Source organism: Natrix helvetica, assembly GCF_964273705.1.
Source record: "Natrix helvetica genome assembly, chromosome: 1".
NCBI classification, from domain to species: Eukaryota; Metazoa; Chordata; class Lepidosauria; order Squamata; family Natricidae; genus Natrix; species Natrix helvetica.
In genome coordinates, this window is record NC_138548.1 from 100,707,411 (window position 1) to 100,723,650 (window position 16,240).

A 16,240-nucleotide genomic window follows, 5' to 3' on the forward strand; every position below is an offset into this window, starting at 1 on the left:
TGGATCCTTGGGGATGCTATTAGAGTCTTGGGTCAATAGAAAGAAGAGAAATAGAGGGTTGGAAAGCACTTTGGCAACCTGGGCTGATCTTTAAAAATGCTCTCAGTTTATTTGGAAGAGAGATACGTGGAAAATCAACATGCCATTGTCTTTCGTTAGAGGAAAGGGGTCTCACAAGTAGTTGGCAAGCACGGAAAGCTTTATTTGTGCATGTGTGGGATTAGGTTGTGCGTATGCAATCATCCTTCACCCCCCATCCCACTACCACTGCCGTTCTATGGACCGCAAAAAGATTGGGGACCGCTGCCATAGAACATTATTTGGAAATATATGGCAAGCATGTCAACTAGAAGTCCTTGTACATACATTTATTTGCCACATTTGTTAAGTATGATGGTGAAAAACCTATGTAACTATAATTTTCATCAGGAGGCTGGACATTGTTAATCTAATGTGCAAGTAATAACACAATCACATACACTTCTTGCCACACAATCGGTAGTGCTGCTACATCCTTACTTTTGTCCCTTTTTCTCCTCCAGCATAGTTAATATGGAAAAATCTATATTCATTTATACTATAAGATTACTGTAAAAACAAGGTGTACTCTAATTTTTTTTTTAAAAAGTTGGAACCCCTAACTCATTCAGTGCTTTTACTACTGCTATCTGAATAATTCTTAATGCATACAGAAACTTGAACTTAAGCACACAATTAAGACAATTAATAATAAATGAATATCCCAGTATGAGAATAGAGCAGTTATAGCTTTTTGTCTTTTTTTCCCTTTTTGACCACCATAGCTCACACATCTAGGAGTCAGATACATGAACTAAGAAATGCCCTTCAGAGTGGTGCCTTTATTTAGTTGTCTTCATGCCATACTTGATGAATCTGCAAAAATAAAGAAGCAAGCAATGACTGTAGGCCAATCAAAAGCCGATCCACATTAAATTACAACAAAAGGAATGGCATAATGATTATGAAATGCTTAAGCTTTCTGGGAATACACTTAATTAAAGGTTAACACTGATTGCAATTATTTTGGTAAGATTCTAGAAACCCATTGCTAGAAGTTGACAACATCCCATCACAGCACCGGTGAGAGACGCATCTGCCGTGTCTCTTACAATCGTACCCTGTTTCCCTGAGAAAAAAGACCTCCCCGGATAATAAGCCCAGTCGCACTTTTGAACGCATGCACTAAAATAAACCCTCCCCCAAAAGATTTAAGTACCTGCGTAGCCGGTCCCCACCATTTCCTCTGGTTGGTTGCTTGCACAAACAACACAAGGTGAGGAGGAGAGGCCAGAGGGGGGGGGGGGAAGGGACAGGGGAACATGCCCCAAATGTCCCACACACCCTTACCTAACAGCCGTTCCAGCAACCCTACCCATCATGCCACTTCTGTCATGCTAATGGCCACAAAAAGAGCAGCAGGCCTAGTGACGCATTTCGCTGCTGCAGCAGCACAACACAACAGCAGCCATGAGGTGACCACACTCGCCATCTCCTACATCTCAAAAATAATAGGACTTCCCTGAAAATAAAGCCAAGTGCTTATTTAGGGGGGGGGGGTCAAAAGAAAATAAGACCCTGTCTTATTTTCAGGGAAACACGGTAGCCCAACTCCACTGTTAATGTAGAAACAGCAGACCAACTGGAAGAAATGAGCTCTGACTCAAAAAAATAATAATTCAATCTGAAAATAAAATTTCAGGAGTTGGTAAAGAAAAGATTTCTCAAAATCCAGAATACTTCTTGTAACTTAAGGATCTCTGCACAAACATACAAAAGCGCCTTAAAAAGATTTTGCATTTGTCTTCCATGTAATCTCACCCACAGTCCAATATACAGAATCCCACATGGAGAGAAATGTAGAAATCATTAAATCAGATTGGTCAACACAGGTCACAGGTAAATTACAAAAGAATCCTTGCAAAGTTTAACAACTCGAAAGCAAATACTGCTGGAAGGGCTTTGGGCTTTTTGAAAGCATGAATTATCCTTCTCTTCAGTTAACTAACATGAATCAACCCTTCCCCACGCAGACACCCCCCCTTTGTTGTGAGAGCTATGACAATACAATAAATTTCCCTTGGGGTTTGGAAATTCCTGTTCTTGAATGTCAGGTCATAGGTGGGAGTAACTTTGCTCCCAGGGCCTGCAGATTATAAGCTTGCTGTCCTGGTTCTGAAGAATGCTTTCCTAAATCAGATATGAGGGAATTTTGGGTAGGGCGGGAGTAGACAACAGAAAATAGCCCTGTCATCTCTTACAACAATTTGATTGGAATAATTTATTGGCAATTGTGTTTGTAATTCCCTTGCCGGCTTCTCCACATTGAACTTTAAAGGACTGGAGCAGTATTACTTGATTGACTGAGCAGAATTATACTGAGATTGTTTCTACCCCCTCTGATATATGCAAAGGGCAGCAGTCCATCTGTAACAGTTTTGTGCAGGTACGCATATGAAGAAAATGCAGATCAGAATTGAAGAGCTGTTGTTAAAATGAACATACTGTTTTTTCCATATATGTATTGACTGATCCAATCTGCAAAAGCAGCAACATTTGTATAGACTCCTGGGTAGCCTTTTCTTCCACAACCAAGGCCCCAGCTGATTACTCCATTAAGAGTGTAGTAGCTTGAGTCTTTTGCAGGACAAACCAGTGGGCCTCCAGAATCACCCTAGTGAAAAGGAATACAGCTGACGTTAACAAAACCTGTTTGTCAAAGAAGTATTATAGTAAAGCTTCAGAATTTGTGAAATGCATATACTCCATAGGCAGCTTACTGTACATCCATCCTTTCCCCCTTCTGCAGGAAACCCAGCGCAGAACATCCTTTCGTTGACCAAACCAGGATGGCTCTCATAGTATTTCTGACATTCTTCAGAAACCAAAATAGGAACTCTGAGTTGATGCAGTTTACTTGACTGTGCTCTATCTTGAGGTGAAAGAGGGGGGGAAACAAATCGTTTACAATGAAGAAAGCAACAAGGAGGACCTTAATCTTTAAAAGGAAGAGAGCAACTTGTGATGTTCAATCTGATTTCACAGAACCCTTGGTTTAATTTCAAAATCCCTGTATGAAATCACTGTGGACATCTGGCAAGAGGGATCAGCCTTCCCTGAGGAAGAAGAAGAGGGAGAAAGTGATTTTTTTTCAAAAAAAGTGGGGGAATGGGAGGCAAAATGAAAAAGGGAGGCTTGCCTACCATTCATTTGGCCTTGTGTGGAACACCCCCCCCCCCAAGAGATTGCCTATAAGGAAATGTAATTCTTGATATAAAAAGGATCTTCTCACCCTGTCTGAATCTAACATGCTGAGTTGATATGTATCATCTTATCATTCTTGCAGTCTATCTTTACATACATACATACATACATACATACATACATACATACATACATACATACATACATACATATTTGTGTGTGTGTGTGTGTGTGTGTGTGTGTGTGTTCCAGCACAACTCTGGAATGCCTCAAGCAATTTCAACCAAAATTGGTACACAGATGACTTACTCTGTGGAAAAAAAATACTGTTGGGGTAAGATACCCCTAACGCCCCTCGGGGTGTGTATTCTGTTAAGATACAGCCTGTTATGCCTTAAAATGGCTTCTGCTGTACTGCCATAAAATGGCTTCTACTGTACAAGCGCAGTGGAGTTGCCATGGTAACAGCTTCACAGTACTCCACAAGAGGGCTGCCTCTGGTAAGGAGGAAAATCCGACATTAGAAATTATGTTTGGTCCGAACATTTTCCCTCTAAAAATAAATACCCAGGCAATGCTGAATTATGAACTAGTTTTCTATAATTGATCCAGCTTTTTTTCATATCCTTCCACAGCTGACGGATAGAATAAGAACCATTCTGGCTAATCAACGAAGAGATTTTTTTTTTGATTGAAAAGGAAATGCTCACCTTCATACTGATTGCCCCATCCTGTAATTACACAAATCCTTGAAGGTTCAATCTTCTCCTCTTGCTCCGGAAGGCACACTGGATGAACATAATGATTGAATTCTAAAGGCTCAGTAAGTTCCACTAGAGCAATGTCTGAATCCAGAGGGCTTGTGTTGAAATCTGGATGCACGATGTACTGTTTCACCAATCTTTTCTACACATGGGAAAATCATGGCAGCACGTTAGGTGAGATTATATGCTCATATATATATTGGATGTGCTTATCAACTTGGGTGCATTCCAGTTGATCTGTCTGAGACATTGATATAGCAGAGTTCGATATAGGTAGTCCTTGACTTACAACCACATCAGTGGTGGGATTCAAATTTTTTTACTACCAGTTCTGTGGGCGTGACATAGCTTGGTGTGGCTTGGTGGGTGTGGCAAGGGAAGTTTACTGTAAAATCTCCATTCCCTCCCCATTCCAGGGGAAGGTTATTGCAAAATCCCCAGTTCCTCCCGATCCGCTGGGACTCGGAGGGCAGAGAATAGATGGGGGCGGGGCCAGTCAGAGGTGGTATTTAGCGTTTCTTCGAACTACTCAAAATTTCCGCTACTGGTTCTCCAGAACTGGTCAGAACCTGCTGAATACTACCTCTGAACCACAGTTAGGGCCAGAATTTCTGTTGCTAAGCAGGGTGGTTGTTAAGTGACTCATCTCTGATTTTGTTTTTAAAAATGCCACAGTTGTTAATGAAAATCACTGCAGCTAAGTGATTCACGCATTTGTGAAGCAAATCTGTTTCCCCAATTGACTTTGTTTGCTGGAAGCTGCCTGGGAAGATCACAAATGGTGATCAAGTGATGCTATAAAATGCTATAACCATTGTAAATTCACACTGCCCCTGAATTCTGATCACATGATTGTGGGAACGCTGCGACAGTTGTGTGACATAAGTCATAAGTCACTTCTTCAGTGCCGTCATAACTTTAAACAGTCTCTAAACAAATGGTCATAAATCAAGGACTATTTCAAGCTGTTTAGAAAGAAATCTTTTCTTTTCATGAGAGGCAAGAGCCAGTAATAGAATAAGATAGGCAAAATAGTAATTCACTATAGAAATCCAATGCAAAGCAGGACATATCATAAAAAAGCAAAATAATTTCATGCAAACCTCTTGTTTGATGCTTCTACCTTGTTACTTAGAAGATTGAGTAAATAACAGGCATAAAGTTATGAAAGGCATCTGCTGCTTATGAGAGCAATAGTATAAGAGTAGTGCAGGGGGGAAGCATTCCCTAAGTCAGTGGTTCTCAACCTGTGGGTCAGGATCCCTTTGGAGGTCGAACGACCCTTTCACAAGGGTCGCCTAAGACCATCGGAAAACACATGGTCTTAGGAACCGAGATACCAATTTTATGGTTGGGGGTCACCACAACATGAGGAACTATTAAAGGGCCGTGGCATTGGGAAGGTTGAGAACCACTGCCCTAAGTGAAGGAGTTAAATTCCGTGGGCCTTGTAGCATTGTGTGTATAGCACCTGGAAGGCTGGGACTGACAGCTGGTCCCACATGCCTCCTCTAAAGTGACCTGAACATAATCATTATCTCATCCTGATCCTGGCATCAAATTGCCCGAGGTTTTTTGTTTTATCTTTTTTCAGGACAGGAACGTGTCACTTTTTAAGTCAAAGGTTGCATTTAGCTTTTGAGGGCATGCTGGGAGCCACGTACTAAAAAAGTATGCGTGCCCAGAACAGATTTGATTTAGTTTTAGTCGTATCTAAACTTAAGCATTAACTAAGATTATTTCTTCTCATGCATTTAATCATACTCAACCATCCATCACATTAACAATAATAGTCCCCTTTGTTGAAGTTACTACACTACAGCCTTTACTTACAGCATTAACTCTTAAGCTGCAGGTAATACACCTGTGCTTTTTAGATGTCCTAAATAATCTTCTCTTACATCACTGGGTGGCTAGGAATGTTAAAGATGTCAGGTTAAAGAACAAGACTCCTTTTTATTAATTGTCCAGTGTCATTATATAGTACAGGAAGTCTTTGAATTAGAACCACACTGGGAACCAGTCACTTAGCAATGTGGTTATTAAGTAAATCTTAATGTGACCAGATCCAATTTTATGACTGTCCTTACTGCATTTCTTAAGTGAATGATACAATTATTAAGATAATTTGACTTCCCCCATTTATTTGTTTATTAATTTTTTTAAAATAATAAGGGCCATATCAGGGTTGTGTTTGATCTTGGGGGTGTGGCCAGGGTGGGCATGGCCAGCCCAACGTCACTTGTGTTGGGGGCGCCTGTGGGGCCCGAGCGCTCTGCTAGAGAAAATGGGCTCCCGATCTCCATTTTTGGCTGTGATGGCCTCCTGCTACTCTCTGCCAGTGAAAACAGAGCTCATAGCCCTCCTGAGCTTCATTTTTGATGGCAGAGGCACTGTGACCCAGTCCTTCGCTATTTCCAGGCCATATCTAAGCACCATATGGGCTGGATCTGGCCTTGAGTTTGACACCCCTGCACTAGAAGGTTTGACTTTGCTCATCAGAAGCCGGGTCGGAAGGTTGCAAATCATGATCATCTGACTGCAGGACACTGCAACCATCATAAATATGAATCCGATTAGAACTTCAAATTGTCACTAAACAAGTGGTCATAAGCCAGAGATTGCCTATAATGACTTTTTTTCAAATGTACATCTTATCTGTAGACCAGTTTTTCCCAACCTTGGCAAATTGAAGGTGAGTGGACTTCAACTCCCAGAATTCTCAGCAATGGTTATGCTGGCTGTGGAATTCTGGGACTTGAAGTCCATATACCTGGAAATTGCCACAGTTGGGACCCCTGCTGTTGACCATTCAACCTGGGCAAGTCTTCACTATCTACCAGTCTGCACAACATACAGTGGAATGTTCTTGCTTCAAACAGTGATACTCAAAATTCCCTAGGATCAGCGAGTAATCAAGTCTCTGTATTTCATGATTCATATTCCAACTCCTTATTTACTACCAGATAATAAAAACACAATAAAAAGATAGATAATAGAAATAAAAACAAGAATAAAAAGCAAAAAGACAAACAAACAAAGGAATTAATAGCCAGAAATCAAAGAAAGCTATTTTCTAGACTAGCTGTGTTAGCTAAAGTAAATGAAATTCTACAGCAGAACCAAATACTTTTAAAACTATTAGGCTAGAAACTATTTGCTGATCCAAATAGACATCGTAGCTAATAGCATAAATGCTTCAACAAAACACTTCAATACTTAAACTGAACAAGTTTGATAAGTTCCACATTGCTTCAAAATCCTGTAAGACTGGCTTTACCAGAAACATGCCTCTGTATTATAAAATGCAAAATAGTACCTAAATCATTTTCAGTTCAACTAACAAGGATCACTTTCCTTAAAAGAACTGAGGCTCATAGATTACACAGAGCAGTGTTGGCGAACCTTTTTGCCACCGAGTGCCAGAAACCGGAAGAACAGCCGCCCAATGCGCATGTGCGCACCGGGAAGATGATCTTTCGGTTTCTGGCACATGCATGTGCACCAGCCACCTGGTCTTCCAGTTTCCAACATTCCTGTGCACATGAAGACCAGCTGGCCGGAAGCCAGAAGGGCATGAGTTCACGGCTCGTATGCCCAGAGAGATGGCTGTGCGTGCCACTTCCAGCACGTGTGCCCTAGGTTCGCCATCATGGATATAGAGTACTATATCTTCACGATCAATTCACATTATATCATAAAGAAAGAACAACTTGTACTAACTTGGCTGCTCTGATCTTGCTCTTTTATATCATGAGTGCCGACCACCACTCTCCAAAGATCTTGATATTTTCCCCTAGAAAAACAACATAATTCAAATATTGCTTTAATCAGCTCAAGCATAGCATCTCTCATACTCCCCTACACAGTTATTCATTGGTAAATAAACAAAAATACTGAATTTGAAATAAGAATCCAGTATTGATCACAAACCAAGTAAGTTCACTAGGTGTTATGATTATATAATTTTTTAAAAAACTTCAATATATTTACTATGTTTAAAAATGTCCAGTCATTTGATAGGGATAGAAACTTCCAATTTATTTCATAGAGCCTCAGTAATGAGAAGAAATTGGAACATAAAAGTTACATATAAATGTTGTAACTGTCGTGTAGCAACAGCTAGCCACATAACTATCAATAGTTGTCAGAGAGGGACTTTGTCATTAAATCCACATTTAATTAAATTAATATCTAATTAAATACATTATTTAATACATTAATATCATGCCCACGTAATGTAGTTAAAGTTGCAGAAGAGAGTTGAGAGTTAGATATTGTTATAATGAGGTGAGGCAAGCCATGAGTAGGATTGTCCTGAAATTGAATCAGAATTGTGTGAAGACTTTAGTATTCAGAATTAGAAGATACAAAATATTGGTTTTGAGAACTGGATAGCATTCGTCACATGTATTGTGGTGGGTTTGATCAAATACAGGTAGTCCCCGGGTTATGAGTATTCCCTTAGCAAACATTCAAAGTTATGCAATAAGTGACCCCTGGCATTTACAAACAAGTCCCAAAATTATGAATATTGCAGAACCACAGCAGTTGTTCGCTCTTACAAACAACCACAGAGGCTCTGCAGCATTTGCCCCACCTATTCCCCCTCCCCCCCGGCTGGGTCTTCCCAGGCATTTCGCCTGTGGAGACTCACCTTGCAAAGATCTCCTCTCTGTCACAGTTTCTTTGCCTGCTTCATTGCTTCAGGCTTTCACAGAGAACAAAGGCCTAACGTACTGTGAGATCATGCGAGATCAGTAGCGTGAGAGCTCGTGGTACTTATCTCGTGTGATCTCACACTTTAGGATTCTATTCTCTGTGTATTGAGGTCTGGATGTTTGCAAATGGAGGGGAGGCTTCAGGCCTTCCCTCCATTTGCCATTTCCTTGCCGAAGCCTGCAGGGAGATTGTGTTCCTGTAGGCTTTGGCAGCCCTTTACAAAAAGCTTTTGTTGGTACCAACGGACTTTGGGAGGGGTGGACACCTCCCTCCAAAGCTCTGTTCCTTCCAGCAAAGGCTTTTTGAAAAGGGTTGCCAAAGTCTATGGGAACGCAATCCTCAAGTGTTTTGCCGATGAGAAAGGAGAGCTTCTGTCGGCCTCCTTTTTTGTCGCCAGAGGCCTCATCAAGTGGATCTCGAGTGAGAAAGCCCCAGAGGCTCACATGCGACCTTCTGTTGGCCTCATTTTTTGTCGCCAGAGGCCTCATCAAGCAGGCCTTTGTCTCTCTCATAACTTTGCAGGTTTTGCAAGACTTTGTCTCTCTCAAAACTAGAGTATCCATAGTGTACTTACTCTTTTTTTAAACAATGAGCAGCAGTAACAACCCATGTTCTTGTGAGAACAGCTCCACCACAGATGTTTTCATCCAAAATCTGCAAGCTGGCCTGCCAAGGCCAGGAATACGGCACAGCTTCTTCACCGCCAACTATCCGACTAAAGAGAAATCTAGGCTGGTTGGATGCTAATCCACATCTATCATCTGCTGACAGAGAAAATGTGAACACAGAGCACAACATTTCTTCATGGGAAGCATAATGCTATCTACCCTTAGCTGATTCTTTAGATTGCTTAGGATGCTGTCTGAAGAATTCTGGGAGATGAAATCCACCCATCTCAAAAATTGTCAAGGTTGAAAAACACTGCTCTAGACAAGTTATCATTAACAGCAGCACAGCAATGGAGATTTGCCAGTATAAAAGAAGAGGTAGGGAAGGTGTGCAATGGGTGTCCCAAGTGAGCACTCTTTTTCCAAATGGATAGTAAGTCCATTGGATGACGTTCAGTTAGTATCCATGCTTCAAATCCCTAGTCATTCTTGCAATGGTCAAGTGATGGCTACTGCACACCATCTCTATCCATAAAGAGGAAAGTTACTTCACTATGGAATTCCACACTTTTGTTTTCTTTTTTGGCTCTTCATTAAAGCCTTCCTGTTATAATGGAGCCTTTGTGTCACCCAATAGATAAAGGGTCTGATTGGCTAATATTCTATAAAAGAATGTACAAAAACCCAGGTTTTTAATCTGTGAGGTTCATTATTAAATAAGTGGATTCATCCATGAATTACTTATTAGAGAAACACAATTTTCACCTAGATGAGCTGAATGACAATAGAATGCTTACAGAAATTTTATATAATTCTGTGCATGTTGTATTGCAGTATGTGCCACATTTATTCCAAGAATATTTACAAATTAAATTCTGGATTTCTCTTTGCTTTCCCTTTCGCCTTCTTTGTGTCTATTAAAAAGAATCTCAGGAGAAACATAATTACCAGGCATGTCTGTTTCATTTGCAGACTCGCTGATTTCTTCAAGTATCACTCCACCGCTTGAATTTGTTATGTTTAAATCTAACAAAACCAGAAGAAGCACACAGAAGCATTCTCAGAATTCCTGAAATGAATGTTACTTAGCTTTCACCAGGAAAGATAAAAAATTCAGTTTACAACTACATGTATATGCAGAAAAGTAACTGATTTAATTTATGGTCTGCAATTTGGAGGACCATGCCTTAATTACACTTCCATATTTTGCCTATTTTACTATACTAAAGGTCTATTAAGTCAAAGGACACCTGGAGTGGCAGATGAAACTGGTACATGAAATCAATATTAAAGTAACAGTGGTCCTTAATTAGCATCACCTTCACTTCATCCTCTTAATAATTAGGACCAGATTTCCTTAATCTGAAACTGTTAATATTGAATGCCCAAATCTGAAGAGTAGCAGGTAGTGGAAAATCAGGTTTAAGATATGTCATGAACCTTGACTTAGATGCATAAAAGACAGTGTGGTATACTGTAAAAGCAGAGTGACAGGTTTTAAACTTGGCTCCAAAATTCAATATTAGCTTTCACCTTAAAGAAGTTATAATTTCCACAATTACCTACCACATAGATTTTGTAATATCAAAGTTTACCTTGAGGTACATAATTCAGAGGCTAGATAATAATATTGCTAATAGAAAGCACTTATGTGAGTTTAATACATTTCTATCGACTGAGTAAGTAATATTGAAGGAACATTTGGTCCAAGGCTATATAATAAAAAAATAGAGGCAAAGCCAACCCTGATTTAAGCATATTTGTTCTGAACTCCGTTCCAAAGACTATACTTTAAAAAAGGAAGACTTAAAAAAATAAAATGGCACAAGATATAAAATGATATATTTATTTATTATTTTTATACCTCATACTTCTTGACATTTCCCATGGAAAAAGGCTCTTAGCAGTGTAAAATGTAATCAATAAAATTAAACATCAAAATCAGAATAATGTAGGATTAAAATTTTTAAATAATAAATCAACATTATAAAGAAGCAGTATTCCAAGATGGGGGATTAGCAGTTGTTAATACAAGCAAAGAAGTTCTCATGATGTCAGCCAGCCCCATAGTTGTGGGGGCCTCTTTGTCTGTGCCCCCCCCCCCCCCCATGCAAGGCTACACAGCCAGGATTTAACCGCTTTGGAGTAGGCCAAGAGATTGGGGGCTTTCCTCACCTCTGAGGGCAAGATGTTCCACAACATACTACTATTTCACAATATATATCAGAAACACTCAAATATGATGGTCCAAAACCTTCAGTACAAGGTGTTCTCTAAAAGGCTACAAAACAGGCAAGACTATAAGTACCTATGTTCAGTTCTATATAAAACCCACCCAGAGTTACCTTGAGGAAAGCTAGGCAGCCTATAAATTTAATGAATGAATGAATGAATGAATGAATGAATGAATGAATGAATGAATGAATGAATGATGGCTTTGGTTTTTCAGGAATGGCAACCATGACCAGCTAACCAGGAGTAAAACAGCAGCTTCAGGCAACGTATGCCAAGTCAATTAATGTAGCCTAGCTTTATCAGCACTGATTCACAAACTGTCTAGATTTTCAAGTAATAATTTTTCCATCCCTTTCTGGATACTGCAGGGACTGGTTTCTGAACACAATCTGAGGGGTAGAGGGTATCCATGCTCACAATTTTGCAACATCATCTAGATATGGTTGTGGTGATATTAAATCATCCAAGTTACTGATAAACTGTACGAGTGATAGCTGGGTGATTGCCTGAATCACTATTCTGGATAGGCTCTAACGCTAGTAAACTTTATGCCTCACTCCATTCATTCAAGTATTACATTAGAAAGGCAGGAAGTATGGATTATGACTTGATTTGTCAGAATTAAAAAATTATTAATGATCCACTGAAATCTCTACCAATTTGAATGCAGTTTGCTGCTATAAACAACATACTGAAGTGGACAAAATATATTATGTGTATGTATGCAGAACTAAGACATGCGTGCTGTTCATACAAATGATTTCTTTACCTGCAACATCAATGAAGAAAAATACAGCTTTGAACCCACTGTAGGTCTCTGTTTCGTCAGAATGAAACTGGATAAGCATTGTGTTGGAGGAACTCAAAACTGGTGCTGGGACAGCAAATCCACATGACCGAGCTAAGAAAATGAATCCGTGAATGAATGAATGGTAAGATCATAACAACAAACTACCACTTTTAAAAAAATAAAATACTAAAATCCACACCGTTGTCTTCAGCTTGGTCTTCTCAATGAAATGAGCATTCTAAATAAGTATATGGACGATACAACAACTAATGTTTGTACTTATATATTTGCAATAGGGTTTGCTTGGTTACCTGTTTCACACAATGTCAATTTCTTTCAAACTGCAATAACCTAGTATTAGACTTTATTGATCTATTTGGAAAATGTGGCTGTTTGGCCTTGTCAGATACTCATTTCCCCATCTACCCTATTAAGGTGGTAACAAATGGTAAATTACAGTAGTTTCATCAGCATGTTTTTTTTAAAAAAATATGCAATGTTTATACTATTTAATTTAAACAATATAAATTTAATGGATCTTATTGTTAATAGAAAGCCAGCTTGGGGTAGTAGCTAAAGCATCAGGGTAGAAATCAAGAGACCATGAGTTCTAGTCCTGTCTTAGGCACAAAGCCAGCTGGATGATCTTGGACCAGTCAGTCTGCCAGCCCTAGAAGTAGGCAATGCCAAACCACTTCTGAAAAAACTGCCTAGAACACTGGCGGGACCAACAGTATCTGAAAATCAAACATGATGGAGTGGATTTTTTCCCCCAAACGTCCCACATGTTTTGTTGAAGATAGACTTCAGGTGAAAGGAGAGGCTCTATTCCAATGAAGGCAAAGACACAGGAGAAGCCCCTCTAATGTATAAAGTCACCTGTCAACAGGGGTGGGTTGCTGCCCACGTTACTGCCGGTTCCTTCGTGCGCCTGCGCACTTGCCTGTAAATAGGTCTGCACATGCGCAGGACATTTAAAAAGGACAAAAAAACATGCCATCAACGGTGACCAAGGAACCAGTTCAGAGGCATGGCCAGCCTGGGTCGCTGCCAGTTCTGCTACCCAGGCCAACATACCACTACCAGTTTGCCCGAACCGGTGTGAACTGGTAGCAACCCACTTCTGCCTGTCAAGTCATGCCTATGCTTTTATAGAAGCATCTTTGGTGCCCTTTGCTATTCTCTTTTGATGTTTCCACCCCCTCTTAGCCTTTGCAAAACTGCAGGTATTACCCAAGGGCACAACCAACTCTATAAAGTAATCAAGTTATAATTATCTTGATCTTAAGCTTTGCAAATAGGGGAGAGGGACAGATAAATTACTTTGTATAGATGTATGTATGCAGACACAATTTCTGAATCTGGATCTATGATACAAGAGATCTAGCAGTGGATCTATGCTGTATATGTAACTGCTAGGTGCAGTTCGGCAGTTCAAATCTCACTGGCTCAAGGTTGACTCAGCCTTCCATCCTTCCGAGGTGGGTAAAATGACGACCCAGATTGTTGGGGGCAATAGGTTGACTCTGTAAACCGCTTAGAGTGGGCTGTAAAGCACTATGAAGCGGTATACGAGTCTAAGTGCTATTGCTAAATAATAATAATAATAATAATAATAATAATAATAATAATAATAATAATAATAATAATAATAATAATAATAATAATAATAATAATAATAATAATAATTCTGTTTTGTTCTGACGAAACAAGAATACAAAAAAAAGATGTGATAAAATCAAGAATGGAAAGTTGGCAGAACAAAGCATTGAATGGTCAATTTCTGGAAAGAATAAAAGATAAAGTGGACAGTGAAAAAACTTGGTTATGGTTAACAACAGGTCCATTAAAGAAAGAAATAGAGTCACTAATCCTGGCTGTGCAAGAGCAAGCTATCCAAACAAATGCCATTAAGGCCAAAATCGAAAAATCCTCTGATGATGCCAAATGCAGACTCTGCAAAGAAGTTGATGAAACTGTTGACCACATGCTCAGCTCAGCTGCTGTAAAAAAACCACGCAGACTGATTATAAATTGCGGCACAATTCAGTAGCACAAATGATCCACTGGAATTTGTGCAAAAATTATAATATTAAAACAACAACAAACTGGTGGGAACATAAGCCTGAAAAAGTCACCAAAAATCAGATGGTCAAGATCCTATGGGATTTTCGTATACAAACGGACAAAATACTGGCGCATAACACACCTGACATCACACTGGTTGAGAAAAATAAGGTTACAATCATAGACATCGCAATACCAGGTGATAGCAGGGTCGACGAGAAGGAACATGAAAAAATCGTGAAATACCAGGACCTAAAAATTAAAATTCAACGATTATGGCACAAACCAGCAGTGGTAATTCCAGTGGTAATCGGCACACTGGGTGCTATTCCAAAAGCACTGGAATTACATTTAAAACAGTTAAAACTTGACAAAATCACCACCAGTCAAATGCAAAAAGCTGCACTGCTTGGATCCGCACGTATATTACGAAAATACGTTACGACATCCTAGGCCCCTGGGTGAGGCCCAACTAGTAATCAATGCCAAATCCGGCGAAACAACTGGCCGCTGTGATACAATCGTATAACAACAACAACAATAATAATAATTATAATAAAAATAATAATGTGTGTACATATACACATACATTATTTCAGCCATACTATCCAATTTATTTACTACAGGTCCCAAATTTGAGACTAACATGCAAGACTAACAATGTCTGTATTTTATATAGTATTACTAGAGGATACTTCACATGCATTATCTCATAATGTACAAAATAGTGCCATATAAGATTCTGCAGTATTTATTATTACAGTAGTACAGATGATGGACTCAGATTATGTATAAGAGATAAGCACCAATATGGTAGAAAACCTCAAGCAAAGGTAAATAGGAAACCATGCATCTTGCAGCTACAAAAGCCAATCAACTATACCAGCATTCTTAATTCAGTTAATTTAGTTCACATTCAAAAGAACCATTAGAACTGAATCAACCCACAATTCAGAGAGGAATATAACAGACCTATTTCTTTCTCCTTTGCAACATTTTCATAGATTGTCACTGAATCATAACTGCAATCTTCATTGTCTTCCAGTTCAAAGTGTTCATAGGAGAGCTTCAGAAAAATAAAAACAGGGAAGAACTGAAATTCATCCCAAACAAAGGAATTTGATTTTTAAATAAATATGTTTTTCTTTTCTTATTCTTACAGATCTTACGGCTACCAAACAGTTAAACCATTGATCCAGCATAATGCTTAAGAAAAACTTCATTCAAAAAAGCACAAACCAATATTATTACCCTCTTCCCAAGAAATATGCAGAAGATGAGGTTTCACATCCTTAAAATATTAAAAATTTCATTTTACAAATGTTTAATTCAAAAAAAGACCCAGCGTTTAGTTTACTGCTATTGAATATATTGGCAAATCTCAAAATGAGAATAGCAATATACTCATGTGGCCCAAAGTTTTAAACTTTCAGCAATCAGGATTGAAATAAAAACAAAACATTTATTTGTGGGATATAATCAGAATGACAGGGACATAGGATAAAAGCCAAGCTGAAGATAGTCAGGCTCAGTACTAAAAATGTTAGATTCCATATCAGTGACGTGCGGTCAGTAGAGGCAGGGGAGGCAGGGCCTCACCTCTCTTCATGGAATAATAGTATATAATATTATATACTATATATAATATTATATACATCCGTCCGGCCGCGCCCGGGAGACGCGGAGGGAGCAATGTTGTCGGCGCCTCCGGATGACGAACCAGTCGCTTGCTTTCGTCATCGGGAGGCCGACAACATTTCTGCCTCCACGTCTCCCGGGCGCCGAAGCAGTCCGGCGAGCGAGCGAGCGAGGCAGCGAGATCTTCGGTCACT

At 39.4% G+C, this 16,240-nt stretch overlaps 1 protein-coding gene across 1 annotated transcript in view; it reads right to left on the reverse strand.

Moving 5' to 3' along the window:
* Positions 1 to 245: 245 nt before the first annotated feature.
* The window catches only part of OVCH2 (ovochymase 2), a gene marked incomplete at its 5' end in the record, with an annotated part of 68,260 nt that continues 52,265 nt past the window's right edge, over positions 246 to 16,240 (reverse strand). Inside the window, 9 exons of the mRNA XM_081945778.1 lie at positions 246 to 894; positions 2,524 to 2,692; positions 2,799 to 2,950; positions 3,933 to 4,128; positions 7,710 to 7,782; positions 9,283 to 9,472; positions 10,265 to 10,342; positions 12,321 to 12,452; positions 15,381 to 15,474. Coding sequence (XP_081801904.1) covers positions 875 to 894; positions 2,524 to 2,692; positions 2,799 to 2,950; positions 3,933 to 4,128; positions 7,710 to 7,782; positions 9,283 to 9,472; positions 10,265 to 10,342; positions 12,321 to 12,452; positions 15,381 to 15,474 — 1,104 coding nt within the window. The 3' untranslated portion in view covers positions 246 to 874. The remainder of the gene's footprint in view (positions 895 to 2,523; positions 2,693 to 2,798; positions 2,951 to 3,932; positions 4,129 to 7,709; positions 7,783 to 9,282; positions 9,473 to 10,264; positions 10,343 to 12,320; positions 12,453 to 15,380; positions 15,475 to 16,240) is intronic.